At 38.7% G+C, this 27,380-nt stretch overlaps 3 protein-coding genes across 5 annotated transcripts in view; 1 reads left to right on the forward strand and 2 right to left on the reverse strand.

Moving 5' to 3' along the window:
• LOC128744571 (serine-rich adhesin for platelets) overlaps positions 1-18,464 on the reverse strand; it is a 48,854-nt gene extending 30,390 nt beyond the window's left edge. For 2 of the 3 annotated variants that reach the window (XM_053841679.1, XM_053841676.1), the window contains exon 1: positions 18,258-18,464. The gene's annotated coding sequence lies outside the window, so the exon portion shown is untranslated. The other variant, XM_053841677.1, reaches the window with a different exon arrangement.
• A 3,305-nt stretch (positions 18,465-21,769) lies between these two features.
• LOC128742757 (fidgetin-like protein 1) lies at positions 21,770-23,893 on the forward strand. The gene is made up of 3 exons (XM_053839208.1): positions 21,770-21,974; positions 22,042-22,636; positions 22,695-23,893. Exons 1-3 carry the CDS (start codon positions 21,832-21,834, stop codon positions 23,799-23,801), a joined length of 1,845 nt encoding a protein of 614 aa, XP_053695183.1. The 5' UTR covers positions 21,770-21,831; the 3' UTR covers positions 23,802-23,893.
• On the reverse strand, positions 23,890-24,503 carry LOC128742756 (cytochrome c oxidase subunit 6C). The gene is made up of 3 exons (XM_053839207.1): positions 24,395-24,503; positions 24,096-24,262; positions 23,890-24,036 (listed from the first exon to the last, which is right to left on the reverse strand). The coding sequence occupies exons 2-3, from the start codon at positions 24,260-24,262 to the stop codon at positions 23,967-23,969; spliced, it is 237 nt and encodes a 78-aa protein (XP_053695182.1). The 5' UTR covers positions 24,395-24,503; the 3' UTR covers positions 23,890-23,966.
• Between the last annotated feature and the right edge of the window lie 2,877 nt (positions 24,504-27,380).

Raw genomic sequence — 27,380 nt, forward strand, 5'->3', positions numbered from 1 at the left:
CACGAAGACAGTTTTTCCAAAAAAAGTTGGCCTACGCCAAAACTACACCATTGCTAGTTTGCCATATTGCTTTAATTTTGCGCGTCGTGACGTAGTAGTAATGCCTAATCGACTCATTATCACACTATCAACGTGCATTCAATTTAAGAATTACGATTACAGGTCGGATTCGATTATCCGCAACGTTGATTCATTTTGCATTGTCGATAACGGTACCAAAAATTAGTTTACCATTTCCCTTACGTTTTGTGAATTTAAAAATAATGAGCTTAGATGTCACAACTATATGATAATAAGAAAAACAATTTACCCTCAGATAAACTCTGGAAACTATTGTCATTATTGCATTGAACAATAAATTTCTTAACGAATTTTGAAATATTGAATATGTCCATCTCCTTAAACTGTATGAATTTGGAAGACAACTTTTTCAAGCATTGTATGCTGCTTATTTCAAATTAGGCACTATAAAAGCAACGTGTACAATCAATTAAAAATTCTCACAACTATGTTAAACTAAATAAGTACGTGCCAGAATAGACGTGGATACGTAAAAGTATTCATGCGAGGCTTATGGTTTATGAAGGCGCGAACTCAGAATGTTCGTGCCTATCGGGACATTCTAGAAATGGATCGTTGGATGAACAATAGAGCTATCACCTCGCATCTCCAGGATTAAAATTATTTGTATTTAATGAAATAAACTTTTTACCTAACTGATGCAGGTCTTTTTTTGCATAAAACGCTGCCGATAAGCGGGTTACGGACGCACGCACAAACGCACACACATATTTAATATATTCATCCCAGTTGACAAAACTAACCCCGCAATTGTCCTGTACTCTTACAACTGACTGTGAAATCTGACGTAAGGTCAAGTTTCAAAATCGGAATGCAGTAAAATCATGGCAAATTTCGACTTGTGTATATTTTATAAAGTTTTTGGCCTACAGGTGTAGGACCACTGGGGGGAGGGGTGGTGGGTCGGACGGAAAAAAATAAAAAATAAGTTTTTTTTTCTTAGAAGCGTTAACTCCACCCGTACCCTAATTTCTCGAGTTTTTTTTAGCTGCAGAGCCTACCGGCAAGATTTTATAAAAAATTGACGTATATCATAAAATTTTTTTTACTCCCCGATTTTTTCCAAGGGGGGGGGGGACAAAAATCAGAGGGGTTGGGTACAAGACACGACCGCATATATAGGTGACGCAGGACTACGTAAGTCTCTTTGTAGTGATAGTGGCATGTATTCATGCTTGTAATCATTCGATTCTTCATGTATACATGCTATATGCAACATATATACATGCTACATACGTTGTATGTAACATTTATCAAAGTAGTAACATTGCATACGTTCAATTCTCAAAAGATTGTGCATTTGAAAACAATTTAACAAAATCAAGAACACAAACTATTGCTTTCCTGCTACCTTACTGAAATTAAAGATTGTTTTTATTATCCATGGTTTCCCACGTTGAAGGGAGTTTATACCAATTCAATCCTATTTTATCAACAGCACATCTTTCCACTACACTTCTACTGAAACGGCAAGCATGCGTATTCCTACAGAGTCATATTGTAACCGAACACTACAGCTGTAGTACATTTTTCCAACACAGATATCAAATTCGCCTAGGTTTAATCGTCTCGCAGTAAAGAATTTGCGATCTGTTGGGGCAACGAACTTGTGTCATTTTTTCTGGCACACTTCCTTAACACAGACATCAAATTGGACTAGGTTTAATCGCGTTTGTAAGAAATCTGTTGGCACGAGGGGGCTTTGTTACTCTCTCTGGCGTACTTCCCAAGCAAGGACATCAAAATGGTCTAGGTTGAACCGCGGTGTTAAGAAATCTTGTTGAAATGAGGAAACTTGGTCACTTGTTTTGGCTTACTTCCCAAGCACAGATATCAAATTGGTATAGGTTTAGATCATCGTAAAGAATCTTCCAACCAATCACGAAGCGAGAATTCTGGTAAAACATAGCAGTGGCGACTCGTCCGCATGTTCAACCTGTTCATAGGACAGGCAACAAAATTCAACCCGACAAAATTTTTTTTCATCACTAGTTCATGATTTCGTTTGAACCGACGCACATGCAATACGAATAATTCGGTAAATTATTAGTTTAGTTTACGAAGCTGCTGAGTAAACCGTTCAACACGACGTTTGAACGTTGCTTTGATCTCAATGCACAAGCATATACCAACACATTATTCCTGGTGTTGATTCTGGGTACGAAGGAGATAAAAAGAGAATGTGAAACAGCTTTTACTCGAAGGCGCGGGCGCATTATTGTCTCATTACTCGTTCATCTTCAGCATTGAACAACTTACTACCCCATATTCCTATGGCCTGCGCTTTGATTCCATTTTATCGAGTTACGAAACTAATGAGCAAAACCTTCAATACGACGCTTGAACGTTGCTTTAGAGATTAGCACCAGGACAATGTATTGGTACGAAGGGGATGGCATGCATTATTCGCAAAATTTTCTCATTAACTCGTTCATCTTTAGCATTGAACAACTTACGCATATTGCTTGTGGTGCGTGTGGTGGTTATTCTTGAATTTGGTTCAATAGGTAAATTGAACGGAAAGTCTTAGGTTCGTAGTTAAAATTCAGAGACGGATTTGCTGGTAAAGTAAACCGCCGTATTCCGTTGTTATTTAAATAATAGGGGTATTCCCGTAGCGCTTGTTATGTTGCGTATACGGAGTATTGCATATTTATACTGCCGCTACTCTGCCGCTTCCATAGAAACCGGAACTGCTATGCGAATTGCGGCAGCATATACACGAAATACGCCGTTTACGCAACATAGCAAGCGCTACGTGAATACACCTAATGTTTGTTTTATGAATAAAATATAGAATTTCGATAATAAAAAAGCTGCGTATTAATTTGTATTTTTCGCTGGTTGAACAGGTAAGCTAAACCACCACGAGTCGCCACTGAAACATAGATTCATTATTTTCAATTTTTCAATAGTTCAACATCAAGAATCCACACTTTTCTTTATTGGGGTCAATTCTTAGAAGATTTTCCGATCGATTGGTGTAAGAATATTGAAAATCGATCGGAAAACCGCCGAGCTATTAGCGCTCAAAACCTTTCATTTTTCGTGACGCTCGCATTTTTCGATTTTTTGGAATGACACCCTATCTCAAAACTTGCCGTAAGACGTAGTCCTACGTCAAAAATGTAACTTTTGTAAAACTTGTAACTTGTAAAAAGTACTTTTTCTCGATACTCAAGGTTAAACAAACACAAAAGCTTTCGCTTAAGTTTTAACGCTATATGAATTCACCTCTTTCTTGTGCTGACTCATCACTGCGTACAGTACAGGGTATCTATTGTGTTTTCGCCAGGGTGTTTGCTGTTTGCCGAAACTTACATTTCTTTACTTTTTCTTTGGCATGGAATGAGCGATAAGTTTATATTTTTTTATGCGAACTGGTGCGATTAGATTTACCTTTTTTGAAATGTTTACGCTACTTTACATATCTCGTTCCTTATAACAGTACTGTCCTCTAAAGGGTGTCCCACATCAAATTGCACCACGGAAGAAACGCTGTAGAAAATTACCCATTGGTTATTTTCTCTTCAAATTATGAGTAGAAGTAGTTGAGAATGCATTGTTTACAGTCTATTTTTATCGCGGCCAGTTTTTCGAAAATTGGAAAAAATGGCGTCACCCGAAAAGCAACGTCGCGAATTCATTTTGCGCAAGCACCTGGAAAATTACCTCTCTCATCATGAACCAGCACCTCTCTCATCATGAACGATGAGACTTTCGTCAAGGCGGACTTCCGGCAGCTTCCGGGGCGACTGTACTTTACCGCCCAGCACAAATTTAATGTTCCGGATACAGGAAGGATGCAGAAACTTTCATAGTTTACCAAGAAATACATGATTTGGCCAAGAAATACATCATGGGCCCTATTCTCACAGTCACTTCACCTCACCTCACTTCTTTCACGCGCCCTATTCTCACAGTCACCTCACCTTACCTGACGGCTCCCCGTTTGATTTGTACAGTCACCCAGGTGAGCGGGGTCACCTAGGTGACTGTGAGAATCGCAAATTGTCACCTCACCTGAAAAATTTAGGTGGGGTGATTGTGAGAATAGGGCCCCATGTGACAGAGTGCGCCGTTTTGACTACCGGGACTGTAAACGGGCAGATCTACCTCAAGGAGTGTCTACAGAAGCATTTGCTTCCTCTGTTGAAGCAACACGAGGGCCCTACGATCTACTGACCGGATCTACCTTCGTGCCAATATTGAAAGGATGTATTGGAGTGGTACGAAGCCAACGGAGTCACTTTCGTACCCAAGGACTTGAACACCTCTAACGCACCGGAACCAAGGTCGATCGAAAAATATTAAGCTATTATGAAGCAGGCACTACGGAAGCATCCCAAAGAGGTGAAGTCTGAGGAAGACATGAAGAAAAAGTGGATTTCCGTACAGATGAAGCTGCTCCTAGGTTGTACAAAACTTTTTGAGTGGAGTTAAGCATAAGGTGCGAGTATACGGTTATCGTATTGAAGTTGAATGAAACAAATATGCCAAAGGCTTACTAATGATAATGCGTTTTATTTTGTTGTCTAGTGCAATTTAATGTGGGACACCCTTTAGTGCAGCGGTTTCCCAGCCTTTTTTGGTTTGGTTCGCGAACCCCCTGGCAAAATTTCCTATACCATTCTACAGCGAATTAAATTTTTGGTGAATCCCCATTTGGGAACCGCTGCCCTAGGGGAACTGACATTTAACTATAAAAGTGATATTTTGCACTGTCAAGGGTTCACCGGGGTAATATAGAATTCAACACGAAGGAAGGATAATAAGAGGCCTGAGAATAAACACATGTTTAAATCAATTGATATCGAATGCCCTGATTCTACTGATTCGAACGCACGTCCATTCGCTTGTCAAAGTAGACATTCAACATTCAACCTTAGTGTGCACGAAATACTGCACATCGATCAATGAACGCCATTCGCTAACCGGCTTGGAAAGAAGAGTGTAAAAAATATGTAGGGTAGATGACCCATTAGTTGCGCCACTAAGCACAATATACCTTCATTTTGCTTGTTTATTGAGGTATATGCTTCAATTAATGCTTGTGGGATATAAATTTATCAAATACAAGGTATTTGTCACAAGGCAAGACAATTGCTTTCGTTGTACGAGAAGCTTTATAAAGAAAAAATGAATTTTCCGATTCAATTATATTGTACCAACAGTTGCGCTAAGGTTTCCTTCATTAAGTTTGATGTTCCTTTAATTGTGTTATTCCATATACATTGCTAGGTTGCTAAGTGAAAAAACATCGTAGCAAAACTATAGATGAGCGCTCCAAATGCGCGTTAGATTTTGGAAAATTGGATTTTAGCAAATAATGCTTTAATTTTACCCTGGAGTCTTTTGACTTTGCCGCCCAGTTAGCTTCGAGGTACGATGCTGGTTCAACAAGCCAGTCGTCGTATGCTCGAATCTCGGCTAGACGGTGCTTGCTAGATAGAGTCAGTAGGATTGTTACACTGGCCCCGTAATTTTCCTGTACTCTAACAGCCGGCTGCGAAGTCTGTTGATATAGAAGGGTAATGTCTAAAGACCGTACCGTACCGTACCGATCCTAATACGAATTTTCAATTTAAACGTGAAATTCGTTCGATTGCCTGCAAGACGTGGTCCGTGTTGGTGGAGGCAACTGCAGGTCTTCGTTCTGCATCATTCAGGATTCGTGGTCTCACACTTGGAATTCCAATTAGGAACTCTATCGTCAATATCGCCACATAGAAACAGAGATTCGGAAGCGTAAGTGGAGAAGGATCTGATATATTTTGAGAAGAGGGGCAAACGAAATCGGCAGGAAGACACTCAATAGGAGAACAGAGAAAGCAGATCTACAAGCTACTGACGGCGTGGTCTTGCATACTGTATTCAGATTATTATTGGAACCTAACCTGGCGACACGTGGCAGATGGCAGATAACCGTCCACCAACCAGACTTGATACCTTTGTTCTGCCGAACCGCTAGCCAAAGGACATGAACACATCAGTAATTAAGTCATCAGCAACAAGGTAAAAACGGGGAATATTACAATAATTCAAAATACTGGACGCAGTGGATCAGCCCCGCAACAGAAGAAGAAAGCTCTATTTATTGCTAACCGTCTCCGCCCAGTTGGGGTATCGTGGTACGATACTGATCAAATAAGCCAGTCGTCGTATGATCGAATCTATCAATTTTTTTACACACTAACAGTTGGCCACAAAGTCTATCAAACAAAACAAAACATTAGGAGGCCAAATCACTGACGATATGACATGACACTGGCATTTCACTAATGACACATAAGATCTCACAAGCAAACGATCACTTGCTTATAAGCGGGTGGGCACCGTGCAACAAGTTTGCTTTTTGCTACCCGTTTTTTGATTTCAAACGTCTCTCGTTCTCGTAAAAAATCTACAGATCAAAGCTGACTACTTTAAGGTAAAAATATAAAGCGCTTAAATTATACAAAATTGTTATTGAATAAAAATTGTTATACGTGCGGAAAGGAGTATTAAATTTTTTTTAATAACCACGAGGCCAACTGGAAAGAGACGGTTAGCAATAAATGGAGCTCTCTTCTTCTGTTGCGGAACTAAACCACTGCGTCCAATATTTTGAATTATTGTAATATTACCCGTTTTTATCTTGTTACTGGTGACTTAATTTCTGATGTGTTCATCCATTGGCTTGTGGTTCAGCAGAACAAAGGGATCAAGTCTTGCGACGTACCCTGAAAGCAACTGGAATGCTGTACACTCCACGCACCACTATTACGAAAAAGCTGATACAGAGAGTGCCATACGCTCACAGTTACAGACGGTGTTTTCAGTTCGTCTCTGCATGTGGAAGAAATTCCTGGTACGAAGATTTCATTCGAGGTGTAAAGATTCGTGTGTCTCAGAATTGCAGGGGTGTCCACAAGTCTCTCAGATTCTATCAAGGAATTCAACTTGAACATCTTTCATGAATTCCCGATTCATTGCAATTTATAGCAATGTTCACCAAATTCCTGACTTTTTCCCGTAGTGACCGGCGCTTCCGACGACAGGTCGCCAGCAACACTTGCGGTCTGTGACCGTCTCGCACTGAATCATCTAATGTTACTATTGATAGTTTTTGGTGGTCTTGTTATTGACTAATGTTTTATGAAAGAGTCTAAAAGTTCTCGAGTTCGATTAGTTTTTGAGTTACGCAAAAAATTCTGTTTTATTTGTATGAGAGTCCCCCTACCACAGGGGTGAGGTGTCTCAAACCATCATAAAAAAAATTCCTGCCTTCAAAACCCACATGCCAAATTTGGTTCCATTTAGTTCGCTAGTTATGAGGATATTTGTATTTCATTAGTATAGGAGCCCTCTCCACTATTGAAGCAGGATGGGTCATAATTCCCCTCCTAAAGAGAGGAGGGGTCTCAATTCACCATAGAAAAAAAATCTATACCTATAAAGAAGGATTTCTGTCTGTCTGTCTGTCCGTATGTTCCTTATAGAATCGAAAACTACGGAACCAATCGGCATGAAAATATGCATGTAGAGGTTTTTTGGGGCCAGGAAAGGTTTTAGTGATGGTTAGAAACCCCTGCCCCCACTAAGAGGGGGGGCTCCCATACAAATGAAACACAAATTTCTGCATAACTCGAGAACTAATCAAGCAAATAGAACAAAAATTGGCATGTGGGTGTTTTCGGTGACAAGAATTTATTCTATGGTAAATTGAGACCCCTCCCCTCTTTATAAGGGGAATTATAACTCCTCTCCTCTTTAAAAGGGGGACAAATTTCCTCATAACTCGAGAATTAATCAAGCAAATGGAACCAAATTTGGCATGTGAAAGTTTTCTAGGGCATGAATATTTTCTATGGTGAATTAGAACCCCTCCCCACTTTAAGAGGGGGGGCTCCTATACAAACGAAATACAAATTTCCTCATAACTCGAGAACTAATCAAGCAAATGGAACCAAATTTGACACGTGGGTGTTTTTGGAGACAAAAATTTTTTCTATGATGAACTGGGACTCCTCCTCACCTTAGGAGGGGGGGCTCCTATACAAATGAAATACAAATTTCCTCATAACTCGAGAGCTAATCAAGCAAATGAAACCAAATTAGGCATGTGAAAGTTTTTGAGGGCAAGAATATTTTCTATGGTGAATTAGGACCCCTCTCAACTTTAAGAGGGGGGGCTCCTATACAAACGAAATACAAATTTCCTCATAACTCGAGAACTAATCAAGTAAATGGAACCAAATTTGGCACGTGGGTGTTTTTGGAGACAAAAATTTTTTCTATGATGAATTGGGACCCCTACCCAATTTAGGAGGGGGGCTCCTATACAAATGAAATTCAAATTTCCTCATAACTCGAGAACTAATCAAGCAAATAGAACCAAATTTGGCATGTTGAGGTTTCTGGAGGCAAAAATATTTTCTATGGTGAATTAGGACCCCTCCCAACTTTAAGAGGGGGTGCTTCTACACAAATGAAATACAAATTTCCACATAATTCGAGAACTAATCAAGCAAATGGAACCATATTTGGCATGTGGGTGTTTTTGGAGGCAACCATTTTTTCTATGATGAATTAGGACCCCTTACCTTTATAAGAAGGGGGGCTCTCATACAAACGAAATACAAATTTCCTCATAACTCTAGAACTAATCAAGCAAATGGAACCAAATTTATCATGTGGGTGTTTTTGTAGACAAGAATATTTTCTATGGTATATTTTCTATGAATTTCCCCACTTTAAGAGGGGAGGGGCTCCTATACAAATGAAAAACAAATTTCCTCATAACTCGAGAACTATTCAAGCAAATGGAACCAAATTTGACATGTAAGTGGTTTTGGACGCAAAATTTTTTTCTATGGTGAATTGAGACCCCTTCCCCTTTTAAGAGGGGAGCTCCCATACAAATGAAATTCAAATTTCCTTATAACTTGAGAACTAATCAAGCAAATGGAACCAAATTTGGCATGTGGGAGATTTTGGAGTCTTGAATTTATTTTACGATAGTTAGAGACCTCTCACCCCTGCGGTAGGGGGATATGGACTCTCATACAAATAAAACAGAATTTTTTGCGAAATTCAAAAACTAATCGAACTCGAGAAATTCGAGACTCTTCCATAAAACATTAGTCAATACAAGACCACAAAAACTATCTGTAGTAACACTAGATCATTCAGGACGAGACGGTCGCGAGTGTTGCCGGTGACCCGCCGTCGGAAGCGCCGCCCACTGGGGGGCTTGCAAAACTCGAGATTGTGACAAAGATCATCCGAGATTCATGATTTATGTATAACACAGGTTAATTTGTGACAATACGAAGTTTGTCGGGTCAGCTAGTTGCCTATAAAACACCCACATGCTAAATTTGGTTACATTTGATTAGTTCCCGAGTTATGAGGAAATTTGTATTTCATTTGTATAGGAGCCCCCCTCTCCTAAAGTGGGGAGCGGTCCTAATTTATCATAGAAAAAATTCTTGCATCTTCAATTCACCATAGAAAAATTTCTTGTCTCCAAAAACACCCACATGTCAAATTTTGTGCCATTTGCTTGATTAGTTCTCGAGTTATGCAGAAATTTGTGTTTCATTTGTATGGCAGCCCCCCTATTAGTAAGGGGAGGTGTCTCTAACCATCATAAGAACCTTCCCTGGACCCAAAAACCCCTATATGCAAATTTTCACTCCGATCGGTTCAGTAGTTTTCGATTCTATAAGGAACATACGGGCAGACAGAAATTCCTTTTATAGGTATAGATTTGTATGGGTTTCCCCTCTTAGTGGGGGGAGGGGTCTCTAACCATCATAAGAACTATTTCACGACCAATCTTTTCGTGGAAAGTACCATTTCGCAGGGGTAATCCTCTCCTTACTCGCTGTGGCTCGTTCCGACCCAATTGAAAGATAGTAATAGAGGTCAGTAGACCTAGAAAATAAATAAACCTAGATAGATGTGATCTCTGCGGGTTGGTTATAAATTAGGGTACCCTCGCGCAGTGGCCGGCGCTGCCGACGGCGGGTCGCCGGCAACACTCGCGACCTGCGGCCGTCTCGCCCTGAATCACCTAGTGTTACTATTGACAGTTTTTGGTGGTCTTGTTAATGACTAATTTGGTTCAATTTGCTTGATTAGTTCTCGGGTTAAAAGGAAATTTGTATTTCATTTGTACGGGAGCCCCCCTCTTGAAGTGGAGGGGGTCCTAATTCCCCTCCTAAAGAGGGGAGAGGTCCTAATTCACCATTGAAAAAATTCTTGCTTCCAAAAACCTTCACATGCCAAATTTGGTTCCTTTTGATTGATTAGCTCTTGAGTTATGCAACAATTTGTATTTCATTTATATGAGAGCCCCTCACTTAAAGGAGGGAGGGGTCATAATTCCCCTCCTAAAGAGGGAAGGGGTCTCAATTTACGAGAAACGACTTTGCTGTAATGACAGCTTGCCAAATCTGGCCAAAACATTACGGGATGGTAGTGGGATCGAATGAACGGCAAATTCGTTTTTGGGGACACTCCTTTTGGTACAGTTCCCCCGAGCCGTTGCCAAGTAAAATTTTTGACCTGGCATTTGCCCGAAGTCAGCTTTGACATAGGTTTCATTGTCCGTCAGAAGACACCCGTCGAACTTGGTTAGCTTTTGAGCACGGATTTTGGCCACACTATTCTGTTTTATGGTTCGGTTTGGCTGTTTGCTAGCTCGATACGACTTGATTCTTTCCCGGAGTCGAATTCTCCTCACGGTACTATGGACATCACCGAAGTTTCTGGCCAAATCATGATCCTACAGATTGGGATTCCTCTTGATGGTCTTCAAAATCTTATCACGCAGTTTCCGGTCGGTAGTTCCACTCCGATGATTAGAAAAGCAGGCTGTGACTGCAAGCATTTCGCATAATCGTCTTTGCGGCAATACTTCACAGTTGGCCTGGCCGATTAAACATTTGTAATATATCTTTGATATTTTGCAAATGTTAATACAGACAAGAAAATAATTTGAGGTATTTCTATGAATAGAATTAATGAATAGAATAGAATGATAAAAATATGAATAGAATGATGAATAGAATAATAAAAATTATTTCCAGGAATCCTTTATTGTGGCTGTGATGGTATTAATAAGAATAAGAATAAGAATAAGGTAGTTCCACTCCGATGATTAGCTTGCGGCTTCCGAATTGTCATCAATATGTTTCCTTATACCGTTTTATAACGCGCCATACGGTATTTCTGAACAATTTCAGCTGTTTAGCTAGCATAGATGCAGGCACAATGAAATTTCCAAATAAAAAAACAAAGCCTAGCTGCTACATTCCGTTATCAAAACTTGACCCTCTATTTTTATACGACAGACTTCGCAGCCAGCTCTTAGAGTACAGGAAAATTGTACAGACCAGTTGCTACGATCCTATGGACTCTAACAGCCTCTCCCAGTCGAGATTCGAGCATACGTCGACTGGCTTATTAGGCCAGCATCATACCTCGAGGCCAACTGGGAGACAACATCAAAGACTATTTACTTATAGAGTAAGGAGGGGCAAAAGTGCAGTACAGATCCCATGTAAATTAACTACATTGGCATGGATTGGTGACAACTTTGATAGTTTGAATCTATCGTAAACAATTTTCCTTTACAAAGTATGGTTGCTGAATTATGGGCAAAAGTTATTTTAGAACGATTTTGATGTAATATTTCGTTATACGTCAAATACGATATCAACAGTAGGATAGTACTTGTTGAAAAATTGTAGCAGCGTTTTACGTCACTCACATATCTCTCTTGAAAATGCGGTGAGAGGAATTTACAAAATATGTTTCGCTTTTCTTAAATTCGATCAAACACCATCAAGCGTCTAGTGGGGCAAAAGTACGATTCACGGACAGGGCAAAAGTGCGACTCATGGACGAGGCAAAAATGCATAGGTAATTATATACAGTTTTAGGCACTATATTACAGATACTAGAAATGGAACCTCTGCTGAAGATTGTGTGATCTACAAATGCTGGCAAAGGACAAAGGAAAACAGTGTATATTCGCTGGTGAAACAAAAAAAAAGGTTTGGTAAAGTTTCGATCTGACGGAGGCTGCAATACGCCAGCGGAAAATAGAAAAGGTGCAAATTGAGAATATTCCTTACCAAAACATACCGCAGATTGAAGATGTTATGGTTTTGTTAGCTACTGCTGTGCTAATTGCATGGAATCAAACTTCGGACTTCGGACCCCGCTAGTGGGGCAAAAGTGCGAATCGTCACTTGATCAGAAAAAACGAAGAATTTATTTTGCACAACACTATTATTCCAGATGATTTATAGTTGAATGGGAAGGTATTGTGTTGCGAGACGAAATTTTTTTCAACGTTCTTTTTTTCATTTGTTATGATTGTAAACTACTATTTAAGCTGAAAAATTTTTGCAATGTGTTGTACATTTTTATGCTTTATACTGAGTTGATGGTCAAATCAATATTGACTCCATTACTGGCCGCTCCTGTATTGTCTTAGCCATTACTTTCGAAAGAAATGGATCTAAATTTAATGCTAGATGTTCGAAAAATACCATATTAACTAATCAAATGAGTTTTATTTTCATTATTGTAAAAAAAGTAAAAATTTTTCAACCTGCAGCAACATATTTTTACGCGAATTTTGAGGACATTCATGAAAATGACCTTAAATTTCTTATTTTTCCAAAATCAAATATTTTGCAATTTTTTCTGTATAGACAATAGAAATACCTTTCCAATGATGTTATAACAATCATAATTAAAGCATTCTGATTAGGTTTTATGGACCGAAAACAAAATCGGTCATATCCTGCTCCAACAAACTCTCTCTAATTTGAGATTCAATGGTAGGGAAAGTAGAAGAATTTTAGGAAAAGGTATCTGAACAGTTTTATTCTAATACAACATAATCTAAAAGCCTGATTTGCCCAATTTTACTCAAAGATTTTGTATTACAATCAAAATGTTAGTTCGGCCAGAAACTTTCTAGAAAGTATGCTTGCTGTGCAGGTTGAAAAAGTCAGAAGATCGAACGTCGATCCTGTTTTTCACTAAAGTGTCGTGTAAGGGAATGTTTTGACTTGTTTTTCCCTACAACTTGTACTGACTAAAAAAAACTTCTTCTATCCAAACTATTCATACTTCTATCCAAACTCGAACTATTAGCAATAAGAGGTCAAGCGGGAAATCTTATTAAAAGTTACCTAGGTTGAAGATTTAAATTTGTTGAGGTATGTAATGAACGTAGTACCTTGAGGTCAATTACAGCAGGTGTACGTCAGGGCAGTGGTTTAGGCCCTTTACTATATTACTGTATATCAATATGGGGAAACTTCCTTTAAAAGGTAAACTAAGATTATTTGCCGATGACACAGCATGCTTTTATACCGGTAAGGATGTGCCGTCTACTCAAGCTTACAATTCTTGATGACTGTTTCAAGTAAAACGTATTGTCTATGAACATTGAAAAGACCAACGTGATTGTATAACGTAGATGGAAGTGGATCGGACACACCTTGAGGAAAGGAGCGAACGAGATCTGCAGAGAAGCACTCGACTGGAATCCACAAGGACAGCGTAGAAGAGGTAGACCCAAAGGCTCATGGCAACGCAGCTTAACCATCGACATCCGGGCTGTAGACGAGAACCTGTCCTGGCGACAGGTAAAAGCCATGGCGGGTAACCGTCAGCAGTGGAGATCTCTGATTTCATCCCTTTGTTCTGCCGGACCGGCGAAAATGGACACATAAGTAAGTAAAAAGTGATTGTATTTAAATCACCAGAAAATTCAGTTTCTACTAATGTACACCTGACTCTGGGACATGTTCCACTCAAGCAGGTTACTGAATACAAGTATCTTGGGTTAATTATAGATGAAACTTTATCCTGGCGTTCACACACAGCTAAATGCTGATCTCCGGTTTTTGGCCTGCTCCGTAAATTATCGTATTTCGTACTTACTAAAATTCTCTTGAATATTTATTACGCCCATATACACTCTAAACTTCAATATTTAATTAGTGTATGGGGATCTGCACCTCAAACAGTCGTTCAGAGACTGGTTGTTCACCAAATTCGAGGTTTAAGATCCGTATGTAAGTTGCCATATACTTTTCCAGAACTCTACTTTACACAGAAAAAGCTAACATCCTGCCCGTACAAGCATTACATGATTTCAGAAAAATAGTATAATGTTTGTTTGTTTACAAAGCAAATTCTTTTAGAACGGAGTTGACACAGGTTCTCAAAATGCTGCGCGATCGGGATTTAATTTTTTGGGTATTATTCGGAAACAACATTTCCATCACTGAAAGATTATGATTTCATAAACAAGTAAATACTTCAAAAATTTTGTAAGAATTAGAAAGTGATTCCCGGTTTTTCTTCGGAGTTTTTAAGACGAGATTCGAACATACGTTTTTCGTCAGTAAATTTTCGCAGAACTAGTAATTAAGTAACTAGTAGTATATTTGTTATTAAACTATATATACACAAAATTCTTAGATATTTCCTGTATGTTTTGTACGTTTTGCAAGTTACAACAGCGGTAGATACGCACCACAATTAAGAATTTTGATGATATATAAATTTCCGTTTAAAAGAATTTACTCAGAATATTTTTGCTTAGCAGAAAGTTTAGCAAGTGGCAATGTGCAATTTGGAAAGCGACAAAATGACAGCAATAATGAAGGTTATATATTTTAAAAAGCAGCCCTTGTGCAGCAACCAGCATTTCACTTAGGTTACAAAAAGGAAGTAAGGCAGGGAGTTGCAGTCTATTAGATATTGCTGTGCTGCTTTCCAACGGTATACGATGGCTAATAAAAATAAATTATGCAGAAATTTGTTTTCATTTGTATGGCAGCCCCTCCTTCCAGAGGGGGAGAGGGTTCAAACCATTATAAAAAAAAAACTATCGCTATTTCCTCGAATGCTGATGTTTTTGATATGCGACATGACATATATTATTGATGTTGAACCAGCGAACGATATGGTTTTGGCTGCCATGCCTTTTGCTGCGCATCGTCATTCGATCAGCGGCTTTGGTAGGTGATACATCGGCAGGCAGCTTTCGATTCACATCCGTGGCTTTATTCTAAAGGTTCCAAACCGTCCTTTTTAGAACGAACGAATTCATTTATGAAGAGATAAAAATTATCTTTACGAATCGTAATGAAATTTCCAAATGTAACTGTTTTGTTAAATCGCGAAGAACTTTCTTCTCATTAAACCTTTGAAACGTTAAATTTGTGGCGGTGAACCTGTGTCCACAATTTCAGTTATCTGAGCAGTTGAAATTATGAATTTGTCACATGTAAGAACACAATCCTTTAATGCGCAACTAGGGCATCTGTACATGAAATTCATACAAAAATCACCGCTTTTATCATTGGGAGACGAATTGCTCTACATTCGTAGTCCTACGTGAAGCCTACGCCCATGCCACTAGGCATGGACCTTTGTACTTTTTGAAGATAGATAATTATATGGCCTTCAATTCTTCCATACATCGCAAAACGGGCTAACAAAAACTTTTTCCGGAAAAAGGTATTTCGATATTTTAGAAAATTATAGCACCTACAAAAAATGATCTGAGTGACTTTTAAAAATTTTTCTAAATTTTCATAAAAAAAAACTAAAAAAATCATTTCTACACTGTAAAAAAAAGCTTTTTAAAAACTAAAATTCGATTTTCCAAAAAGCCCATCTCGGAAATTGATGAATTTTTTTTAAAGGTAGATATATATATATGGCCTACAAGTCTCTCATATACACTGAAGTCGCTTTTTATGCGGTTTTTTACGCAGATTTCGGAATTTACGCGGTTTTTTTTACGCGAATTTAGGAATTTGCGCGGTTTTTTAACGCGATTTTCGGAATTTACGCGGTTTTTTACGCGATTTTCGAAATTTACGACGATGTGCTCAAAATGTCTATTTTTTCGGGTAGTGTTGAAATCCACAAAGTTTATTTTTACGCGAAATTTTGGTTTTTTCCGCGAATTTTGGAATTTACGCGGTTTTTTACGAGTTTCGGAATTTACGCGTTTTTACGCGAATTTCGGAATTTACGCGTTTTTTACGCGAAATTCGGAATTTACGCGGTTTTTACGCGAATTTCGAAATTTACGCGGTTTTGATTTACGCGGGACATATCCTTCGCGTAAAAAGCGACTTGAGTGTATTGCAAAATGGGCATATTTAAGGAAAAAAAGTTTTTCTAACAAAAACCTATACCTATTTATACCTTTTTTTCCCGGGAAGGGATTGAAAAAGATTTTGTTGTGTTGTGTTGTTTGTTTTTTTTTATGAAAATTTAGATTTTCTAAAAGTCATCCATAGACTATTTGTTTGTAGGTCCTATAATTTTCGAGTTATGTTTTTTAAAATAGAAATCTGAGAGGGTGTTGCCAACCCCATAAACGAGTTGGCGTGAAATCCGTCCCTAGCAAAATAAGCCGGCCGAAGTAACCTATGTTGGTCGATTGAATACCGTTCCTTGGACCAAGAGGACTTAAGTTCCCCGAAATTAACTCGAGAATTACGGGAAACTACCAGTCATTAAGTTTTCGTCGGAGATCTCAATTTCGGAAGCAGTTTTTGGGCCCAAAGGTGGGGTTATGTTTGTAAAAATATAAATACTACATTCTTCTTGCCAATCTGAACACAGCGAATATATTTTCATGGACAGAATTTTTGTTTCAAACAAAAAACTGCTTTTGAAATTGGCAGAATCGATGACTGCTAATTTCACCTTAATGTCGGTGAATCGTCTTGTCATGGTCACCGTATTCAGTAGTCTCTTCACTCTTGTCCTATAATATTTAAAAAAAAAACCGCCGTAATTCGAAATAATACGAATACTTTTCAAATTGGTTAAGGAATGGCCGAATTATTAGCGCTCAAAACTTGACCACTTTTAGTAACGCTCATTTTTTGGAATGACCAACCTCCTATGTCAGTAATACTACTTCTGACTAAATTTGATTCTAATTCCGTGCAAAAACTAAATTAGTCCAAAATCAAAACTCGAGTGTATTGGATATTTTTACGAGCTATCATTTTTGTTATACCTGAGCGCATAGGATCCCTGCAGTATAGGTGGTTTTCTATTCCGTTATTTTGAAAAAAGAATGATAACAGGCAAATGTGTTCAGAATAATTTGTAATATTTGTTCTGTTGTAAAAATAACAACTGGTACTAAGGCTTACAACAGTAGCGAACTAATGGCTCACATGTATGCATCAATGTATTAGACTGGTTGGCAGTTGTATCAGCATCACCGATTCCTATAAGACCATTTAACAGGATTAACAGTAACATACTCGGAACCTTTTCATTCATTTACTTGACTCAAAAGGGCTAATTTTCAACAAAAGCACACTAATAGTTATCCGAGTTTTTTGTTTGGTGCACATCAGATAGGTCTTTTTGCAATATGCTGCACGAAAAGAGTAAAATCTGTTTTCATTATGACGCAAAGTGCACCGATTCTCTTCCGATGTGTGTGTTCAGTGTGGTATCAGCACTGATTACCACGCACACCAACACGGTCATTATTTTCACACGCATACATTGCACGGCTGTCTTGTGAACCGCGAGAGCCACGATAGTCGAGAATCTCGCAACCAGCAGCAGCAGCAGCAGCAGCAACTAAACGACGACGACGACGACGGCCAGTGAAGGCAATAGCAGCCATTTTGATTTTTACGACGGCGATGATTACGATGAGAATATTTTCTTGGGGAGGGCCTGCCTTTCCTACACTCGCATGTTGGCACTTCTTCATTTCCACTATGGAATTTTGCATGATCACAGTTCGGTTTGCTTTTCTATAGAGCACTGCTGCCCGTGTACTTAAATTAATGCAAAAACTGTTCATAAAATTTTTACCCTAACCGAACTTTGCTTTTTTATTCCCTGTCTCACAGGCATCTTCTTTCTCCATCGTTTCACACGAACACACTTTCGAACACGAACTTTTCATGGACACTTTTCACACTTTGGAAAATTGCAGTCGCACTTTGCGAATGAAAATACTTTTTCTTAAACCACCATGCCAGAAAAACCTTCAGCCATTATATTTGCTTTTCCGTCGACTTAATCAAAGGGGACAAATTGCGTTAGCTTTTTTTCGCACTAAGGAAAAATCACTCGAAAATCCAAGCACAGCTTCTTACCCATTTGAGCCTTTTCGCCCCACACAGGAGCCGTCGAGGGTGACACACTTTTTCCGTACGCAAAAATCCACTTTAAGCACTTAATTAACCGCTACCAACAACACATAAACGCTCGAAAAGTTAGTAACTAACATCGCACGATATTTTCCGGCCGTTTACTGCTACGAAAAGGGCACCATTTACCGAAAATCGAGCTCGTTTGTTACCAGCGGACAATAACAACGACCGCCATTTGCATTTTTTCCCATTTTCTTTCACGACACTGATGGGCGAGAGCAAACGAATAGGAGAAGAGCAAAAATTTGGGAGAGCGAAATGAGTTTTCGGTGGAATGTGTGCGTGTGTTTAAATGTCGCATCGAAAAATAATGACACTTATCTAGATCAATTTCCAAACTGTCTTCAACGTCCGTGTACATTGTGTATTACTAAGGTATGGTATTGCTAACGAAATGACATCGCAGCTCATCACTCATCAGTCACTCGCGGACTCCTGTCATCATTAAATCTAATTTGCTAAACGATGATTGTTGTGATGCGTGACTCTGTTCAAAGTTGCTAGAAAAAGTTCTAACAATATATTTTCGAGTTCAACATTTAGGCGATTTTATGAACAACTGTATATACAAACCACAGAGAACAGATTAACAGGCTCGAAGGAAGTAATCGATTTTTTGTGTGTAAAATCTGTCGGTAGCGCCCTCCACACGCTTAAAAAATTTGACCCACTTTCCCGAAAAGTGGAACAGCTCAAAACATGCGTATATTTTACACACTATTTTGAGTAACTCTTACTCCTTTTATGAGTTCCACCGTAGAAGCTCATTAATGAGCAATATTTACTCAAAAATGAGTGCCATTTCACCCAAAACTGAGTAGTACTTACACAAATTACGAGTAAATTTAACTCAGTTATGAGGTCGACCTAAACTACTCAGAATTTAGAAATTGCCATTACTCAAATTTTTGGGCTGTTCCACTTTTTGTCATAGTGAGTCGGTTTTTACTCATTTTTGAGTTGAAAGTCACTCATTTCTGAGTTAATCTTATTCATTCGCGGGTTAAATTTTTTAAGCGTGGCAGAAATAGTTTGCCAAACGCATCAAAAAATATCCATGTACCTTTATCAATATTTCTTTGTGCTGGAGTTACATAGCAGCGACGGCAGCGACATCAAGATTTAGTTTGCCACTTACTGCTCGAGGGGTGCTCTATTGAAGGATTTCTCGTAGATTACGTAAAAACCTTTTACACACTTTTTGTCAATTACCTGGTAGTCTGTTCTCTGTGTTTGTACACAGAGAAGAGACTACCAGGTAATTGACAAAAAGTGTGTAAAAGGTTTTTACGTAATCTACGAGAAATCCTTCAATAGAGCACCCCTCGAGCAGTAAGTGGCAAACTAAATCTTGATGTCGCTGCCGTCGCTGCTATGTAACTCCAGCACAAAGAAATATTGATTGAGGTACATGGATATTTTTTGATGCGTTTGGTAAACTATTTCTGGAGACCGCCACCGCCACCGATTTTACACACAAAAAATCAAGGGAATGCGCCATTAACGAGAGCAGCAAGTACAACATCGAACAATGAAAATCGATGTTTTGCTTTTTTCTTTTTTTTCTCGCTATGTTACTGCCATTGAAATTTGACACTTTTGGAAGCGTTGACAGTTTTGGAAGCGCGATGTTATCCTCTGTCAAATACATAGCGACGGATAGCACAGCGCATCCCCTCGCAAAAAATCGATGGAATTGGGTATTTTAGTGGTATATACATTTCCACATATTCTGACAAGATATGATGCCATTCAATCGCTACATGAAGACTTTTCCGAATTTGACTAATGGAAGTAATGAAAAAAAAAAAAATTTTTTATATTTGAAAAAAAATTTTGGAATAAGACGATAGCTTATAAGTAAACCACTTTTCTTTTTAGCTCGCCTTAGACAACACAGTGAATAGATACACTATGGTCATCGAACGATACAGGTTTCATATATGAGAGCTTTAAAAGCTCGGTTAAAATGAAGCTCTATCAGAGAGAGATAGATGAGAGGGAGAGAACTTCTGACATCAAGTCAATCAATCGGCTTGGTTGATATCTGTCAAACAGCAAATCATTCTAGTTTTGATTTTTATTAATTTTTTCATCGAATATTGACTTAATTGAAATAAAAAAAAGAACTGCTAGATTCAGGAAACGACGGGCTATCAAATAAGATAGAAAAATCCACTTTTTTGGGAAAATTAAAATACCCAATTTCAGACGGCCAGACTTTATAGCTTTATAGGGCTTTAATTTTTTCGGGGCGGTACCTCAGAATCAGAGTAAACCAACGAGATGGCACGCTATTCAGCGTAACGAACATCTGTTTTCATTCCGCTTTCACCGAAACTGTATATTTATATTGTCATATTTTCATTTATTTTCAACACACGGAACAAGAATAAAACCGAATGTCGCACGTGGATTATTACGGTTTTCAACTGCAAAAGCAATATATGGGAGATGACAACCTTGGCATCCCGTTGGAGTAAACACGACCACGACACGATGCCACTTCGGCTTTTTCGCCGGAAGCAGATGTGCTAATGTAGTGATGGCCAAAGTGCGGGCCGCAAGAGGCTCTTGAGTATGGTCCTTGCGGCCCGCGGACTGGTTTTATGGATGGTGGACGGGAACTATAGGTTGAATTTATTAATTTCAGAAGTCATTTCGGGCCGCGCATCTGTTGCTTATACCGTGACCACCACTGTGCTAAGGAAATGGGCACCCTCCTGAATAAAGCTGGAATCACACTGACCATCACTGAACATCAACGGCAACGTATCGTGACGGAACGTTAGTGATGGTTGCATGCATTTTCAATGAACGCATTCACACGAGTGCCTTGGGTGCCTTGACGTTCCGTGATGTGACGTTCCGGACGCGTGTGAATGCGCAGATTGAAAATGCAAGCAACCATCACTGACGTTCCGTTACGATACGTTGCCGATGATGTTCGCTGATGGTCCGTGTGATTCCAGCTTAAGCCCTTTTGTTTTGAACCTTTTGTATTTAATATTGCTCGAGAAATGTGACATCCCTATCCCAGGGTTGCCACATGCACAGATTATTCTGTGTTTAACAGATATTTGGAAGAAATCGCATGTACAGAATCTGTATGCATAGAATACAGATTTTCGCCAAATTACACAGATTAAACAGATTTTTGAGTTTTTACATGAGAGTGAAAGAGACGGAAATAGTCAGCAAAATAACTCTCTATCTCTTTCGCTCTCATTGATTTGCATTGGACAGATTTTTGCACAGATATTTTTCCTCTCCGTACAGATTGTCAGATTTTTCCAACAAAAACACAGAATTATATGTGGCATCCCTGCCCTATCCACACTACCAAACGCATCAAACGTATCACACACTCACACAAATAAGAAATCTGTAATCTCTGTTGATACCGTTGATGGGATGCTGCATATCAAGTTGCTGTCCTGTGCTCCTGTTATATTTGGAATATTCGTTCAACATTAAAGCAACGGATTCTTAGTTTATTTAATATTTTAACCTTATCATGGAGGATTCAGCTGAATTAGAGAAGTACATTCGTGGTCTTCTTAAAACCTTTGACGACAGTTCGCTAGAGCAGGATCCTTTTAAAAAAGTTGACAATTTACGAAATGTAACTTCTCAACTTTATGCAGAGGCTGTGGAGACGTTAGTGAATTTTATTACGTACTTAACATGAACCTTATATGTAAAAATATACTTTTATATTTTGAAGGAAAGATGAAAGATTTGCAAGCTTGCTTTTAAAACAACACTTAGATGTCTACCAGGAGGCTATGATAGATCCGGATGCAGTCAATAACTATTGCGAAGATGTAATTGCCTTACTCGAAACAGGACTGGATCGTGATAGACAGGACGACAATACTGGTTTACCGGAAATTGCTCTTGGAAACCCATTAAGTTACCTGACGGATAAGAGGGAGTGTCAAGGGAAATTTGAGGATTGTACTAGCTGGGAATTAAGCGATGAGATTGTAAAAAAGGTTTTTAAACATGTTGAAAGAAAAGATTCAACATTGAAAAAATCAAATGCGTACGAACCACCGAAACCGTCGGTTACTGCTGAAGGATCATCAAAACTGCCTGGCATCAGTAGATTAAAATCTGATGCTGTTAAGGAAATTTCCCGCCGAGTATTTGCGTCGAACACTTCGGCTTTCACGCCGAAATTGTTTTCGGCAAAAACTGATAAGTTTGATGATTTAAAAAGCACTGAAGTACCCGGCGAAAGCAGTGACTGTAGGCAAAATATTAATGTCAACTCCTTCAGAACGGCAAAGGACGAATTGCAAATGCAGAATATAAAGGTTTGCACAAACATTTTAATTAACGTGTTAAAATTGAATTAATTTATGTTTTGAACAGAAATATGGAAACATTAATCCACCCGGACAGACTCCCCTATTTTCTTACGGCAAGAAATCTCTTGGCGGTCGCCGAACACTAGGAAGTAAATTTGTGTGTCCGATACGACAGGAAAATAATTCCGAGGTACCCAAACCAACCAGCTCACCGGTCTCATCAAGCCATAGCCAGAACAGTGAAGAAGAGGAGTTGGACGAACGTTTGCGCCACATTGATTCCAAAATGGTTGAGTTAATACGCAGTGAAATTATGGATCGATTCCCACCGCTTTGCTGGGATGACATAGCTGGATTGGAGTATGCAAAAACAATTATACAGGAAGCAGTAGTATGGCCGATTTTGAGGCCAGATATTTTTACTGGTCTTCGTAAACCACCACGAGGGATTCTACTGTTTGGTCCTCCGGGAACTGGAAAAACACTAATCGGCAAATGTATTGCCTCTCAATCGAAATCCACATTCTTTAGTATTAGTGCCTCCTCACTGACCTCCAAATGGATAGGCGATGGAGAAAAAATGGTACGTGCATTGTTTGCCGTGGCCGCTGTCCACCAACCAGCCGTAGTATTCATCGATGAGATAGATTCGCTTCTTTGCCAACGATCAGAAACCGAGCATGAAAGTTCGCGAAGATTGAAAACGGAGTTTCTTATTCAGCTTGATGGTGCCGCTACCGCTGAGGATGATCGCATTCTGATTGTTGGAGCAACAAATAGGCCCCAAGAATTGGACGAAGCTGCTCGGCGACGTCTGGTGAAACGATTGTACATTCCATTGCCAGAATTACCTGCCAGAGTACAAATTCTTGGCCGATTACTGGCTAATGAAAAGAACTGCCTTACATCCGATGAAGTCAATGAAATTGGTCAATTATCCGAAGGGTTTTCTGGCGCAGATATGAAAGTTTTGTGCCATGAAGCCTCGATGGGACCAATCCGGTCTATTCCATTCGATCAGCTTGGACTGATAAAAAAGGACGATGTTCGACCTGTTTGCTTTGCGGATTTCAAGACTGCCCTGGGGCGAGTTCGCGCAAGTGTTTCACAAAACGATCTATCCCAGTATGTTAATTGGAATCGTTTATACGGTTCTGGAACATCTGGATAACAGGACACAAGATACCTTGACGATCAAGACCCTTGGCTGCATTCCGATTGTAACGAATTGAACGTGAAATATATTAATAAAAATCTCAAGCTATCCAGATATTTGCATTTTATTTAAGTTAAATGTATGCACAGAATACGACCGAACTATTATAACAAGTCCTTTTTAGTCTTTTACAGACTGCAACAGTCCAGCGTTCTTTATACGCTCGAAGTGCTTGTTGGCGTCGTAGGTCCTAATGAAAAAAATCAGAATTAGACTAAACTTTTCATCAATCAGCAAAATAAAACTTACTTGTAGAAATCAGCGTACGCCTGCTTCTTTGGTTCAACATATGCGTATTTGGTGACTACCACGGAAATCACACATAGCACCCCGGCCACGATAAGATTGCGTTTAATGGTGGCATTGTGCAGCCCACGTAGGACAGGCTTTGGAATCTTGGCCGTGACTTCCGACATCTAAAACGAGAATTACGTAAGTTTTTGTAGCTAATGTTTTATGCTGGTACCGAAAGTAACTTCATTGTTTGCGTTACACTCGTTTAATCGAATTAGATGCTTACAAGTTAAACATCGCGTAAATATTATTACCTTTTTAAATTAATCCAAAATTCGCTGCAAACGCCTTGAAAAACTTCTGTAAAATTGAGAAAATAGACGAACCAGACGAACCCACGAACGTCGAGCAAGAATGCAATGAAGATAGGAATGATAGGAAAACGAGATAAAATGATGAAAACGAGCAGCTTTGGTGCGAAAAAATATATTTATATATTCACAACTTTTTTCAAGAAAATTTCAAATCCTTTCATCAAGGGGTTTCCAGTAAGGCGTATAAGTGCGTAGTAATCAGAGATTACTTTTGTAATCATTTACGAAATAATTAGGTAATCAATGGTAATCAGTAGAGTAATCAATGATAATCTTAAGTAATCATTGGTAATCATGATTAATTTATAGTAATCATTAGAGATTGAATACTGGTAATCAGAGGTAATCAGTAAAGTAATCAAAAGTAACTTTTTTCTAAGGTGCGTAGTGATCATTGCTGTTGGAAACCCCTTGCCTTTCATGACTGTCTTGATGACTGCACAGGGTGTCTCATCAGAGTGTCTATTCAATTCCGGTGATTTCAGTGAGTTTTTCAGGCATTGCGGCGCTTATAATAAACCCTTCTGCTGCGGCAGTAGTAACGCGCTCAGGGGATAACCGCGAGACAACCGCAAAATTAAAATTTAGGTTTTCTGTTTTGTGGTTCGACAGAATATCTGTTTTCTTGGTGGAAAATAAATAATTGATTTGGTAACTTTTCAAACACTAAAATACTACATATAATCAATAATGACGCGGTTATCTTTTGGTGGTTTGGTTCAGCTGTCAAGATAACCCTAATGTGAGGATTTTTCTTGTAATCTGCAATATCCTCGCTTACGCAAATGTCGCATGCCTGGCAGAAATATAACAGAATAATATGTTGACTAACATTTGAAAAAGGCGGATAAGCCAACTGTCAAACAGAACGAGTGAGAGTTCATTTTCCTATGCTGCTCCAGCAAAAAATAACCCTCGCTCTGTCTGCTTGACAGTTGGCTTAGTCTCCCTTTTCAAATGTTGGTCGACATATGACGCCGGCAGAAAGTGATGTCCGAAATTTTCAATTATTCAATTACCGATTAATCGGTTAGCGTTGTATGCACTGATCGATTAGTTCACTATTCGTGCTACTGTGTTACCTGACTCATAACAAACCCCTATTTCCGAAATTCTAAAATCTCTCATGCTTTTATTTTTGGAGTAAACATGTAATTTCTCATGTTATATAGTTAATATTTGTATGCTCTATTCGAATTTATGATCAATTAAACGAAAAACCACAAAGTTTGTGAGTTACGGGACCCTCCCTCATATATAACGTTAATTCGTTATGAGTCAGGTAACACAGAGTATTCGACTATGTAATATAAATACTCGAATATTCCCAAGCAACCAAAAGTTCGAATTTCACTTAAGGAACAAACTTGAAAGTTCATATTTGGTTCAAATTTAGTTCCGCAGAACTTTCTTGCTGAACAACCAGACACTACATTTGTAAACCGAACTTCATTCTCATTAAAGTACCGTTAATATCTGTAGCAACTTGAAAGTCCAACATGCAGCTTGAAAGTTCAACATACCACTTGAAAGTAACTTAGAGTTCGGATAATGGTGTCTAAGGAAGCTTAACGAGCTTTATGTCTATGGAGGTATAGCTTGCTAAGCAGCTTTGCTTGTAACTAACCGAACCTCAAAGCTGCCTTGAGTTCGCTGCATAGAGCGCTAAGCAGCTTCTGAAGAAACTTTGGCAAAAGTTTATAAAATAGCACTTGTAGTTCTATTTTTATACTTTTCCATTTTCTACCTCCGCCTCCTCCTAACTTTTGTAAAGTCGGTTCATGCGATTAAGATAGACCATTTAAAAAAAGCCTAACTAACACCGACCGCTACTGGATTTGAACCCGAGCGTTCCTCGTTGCATGTATATCCTGATGCATTGCGCCATCTCTGACGCCGCTAGTGACATGAATTTTGCCGATGAGTTGTTCTTAAGGGGGCATAGTACTTTTAACACCATATTTTTTGCCTAATTTCAAATATTTTATTCTCGATAACGCGAAAAGCGAATCGATTCGGGTTTTTTGCATTCCAACTATCGCACTTTATACTAATATTTACAATTTTGTTTGCATATGTGAACCTCTTCCCCTCTCCCCTACGGCTCCTTGAACATGATCGTTCGAAAAAAACATGATTTGCGGTACCATGGATTGGCGCGGGGGTCTTATCCGAATTGAAAAATTCCAAAACGACATGAAAGTATATTAAATTATCTCGTGTTTGACCCATCCTTTTTTTAAAATTCGAACGCATAACAAAATGGCGAACATTCAAACATAAAAGTAAGGTTTTTAGTCGAAAAAATTGACTTTAAACATTTCTAAAAAATACAAAAATAGTAATATCAAAAAAAGGATGGATCAAACACTAGATAATTTTGTTGGCTTTAAAACAAAAAAAGAATTATGAGAATTGCTTGAGCCGTTCTTGAGATATTTATGGTACCGACTTTCAAAACCTGGTTTCGAGAAAAACGACGTTGAACTTTTTATTCGCCGTGTAATCGCTCCAGACATGCGCGGTACAAATAGCTGTAACTTTGTCAATTTTTGGAATTCATTGAAATGACTTGAAACACATATGGTCAAAATGTTAATCTTTCGAAATAATCAATAAAAAAAAATTCGATTTTTTTAAATTGAAAAAGTACTATGCCCCCTTAAGTGTAAGTTCGTTTCGGGGCTGTGATAAATGAGAAATTAGCACATCGAGTAAAAACGATGCAAATCGCATATTCCAGCAACGGAGCAGTGGTATGCGTCTAAGTTACCGAAAAGAAGTACAAGAGTTCAAATCCCCGAGGTTTATGTTGGTGGTGTGTGGTAAGTTACAATAAATTAATATTTATAAAAAAACAGTCGATTATTAACCGAAATTAAATACCTTAGTTAATGAGAAATGTCATGAATCTGAAAAACAGGAA

Source organism: Sabethes cyaneus, chromosome 3, assembly GCF_943734655.1.
Source record: "Sabethes cyaneus chromosome 3, idSabCyanKW18_F2, whole genome shotgun sequence".
Lineage (NCBI taxonomy): Eukaryota > Metazoa > Arthropoda > Insecta > Diptera > Culicidae > Sabethes > Sabethes cyaneus.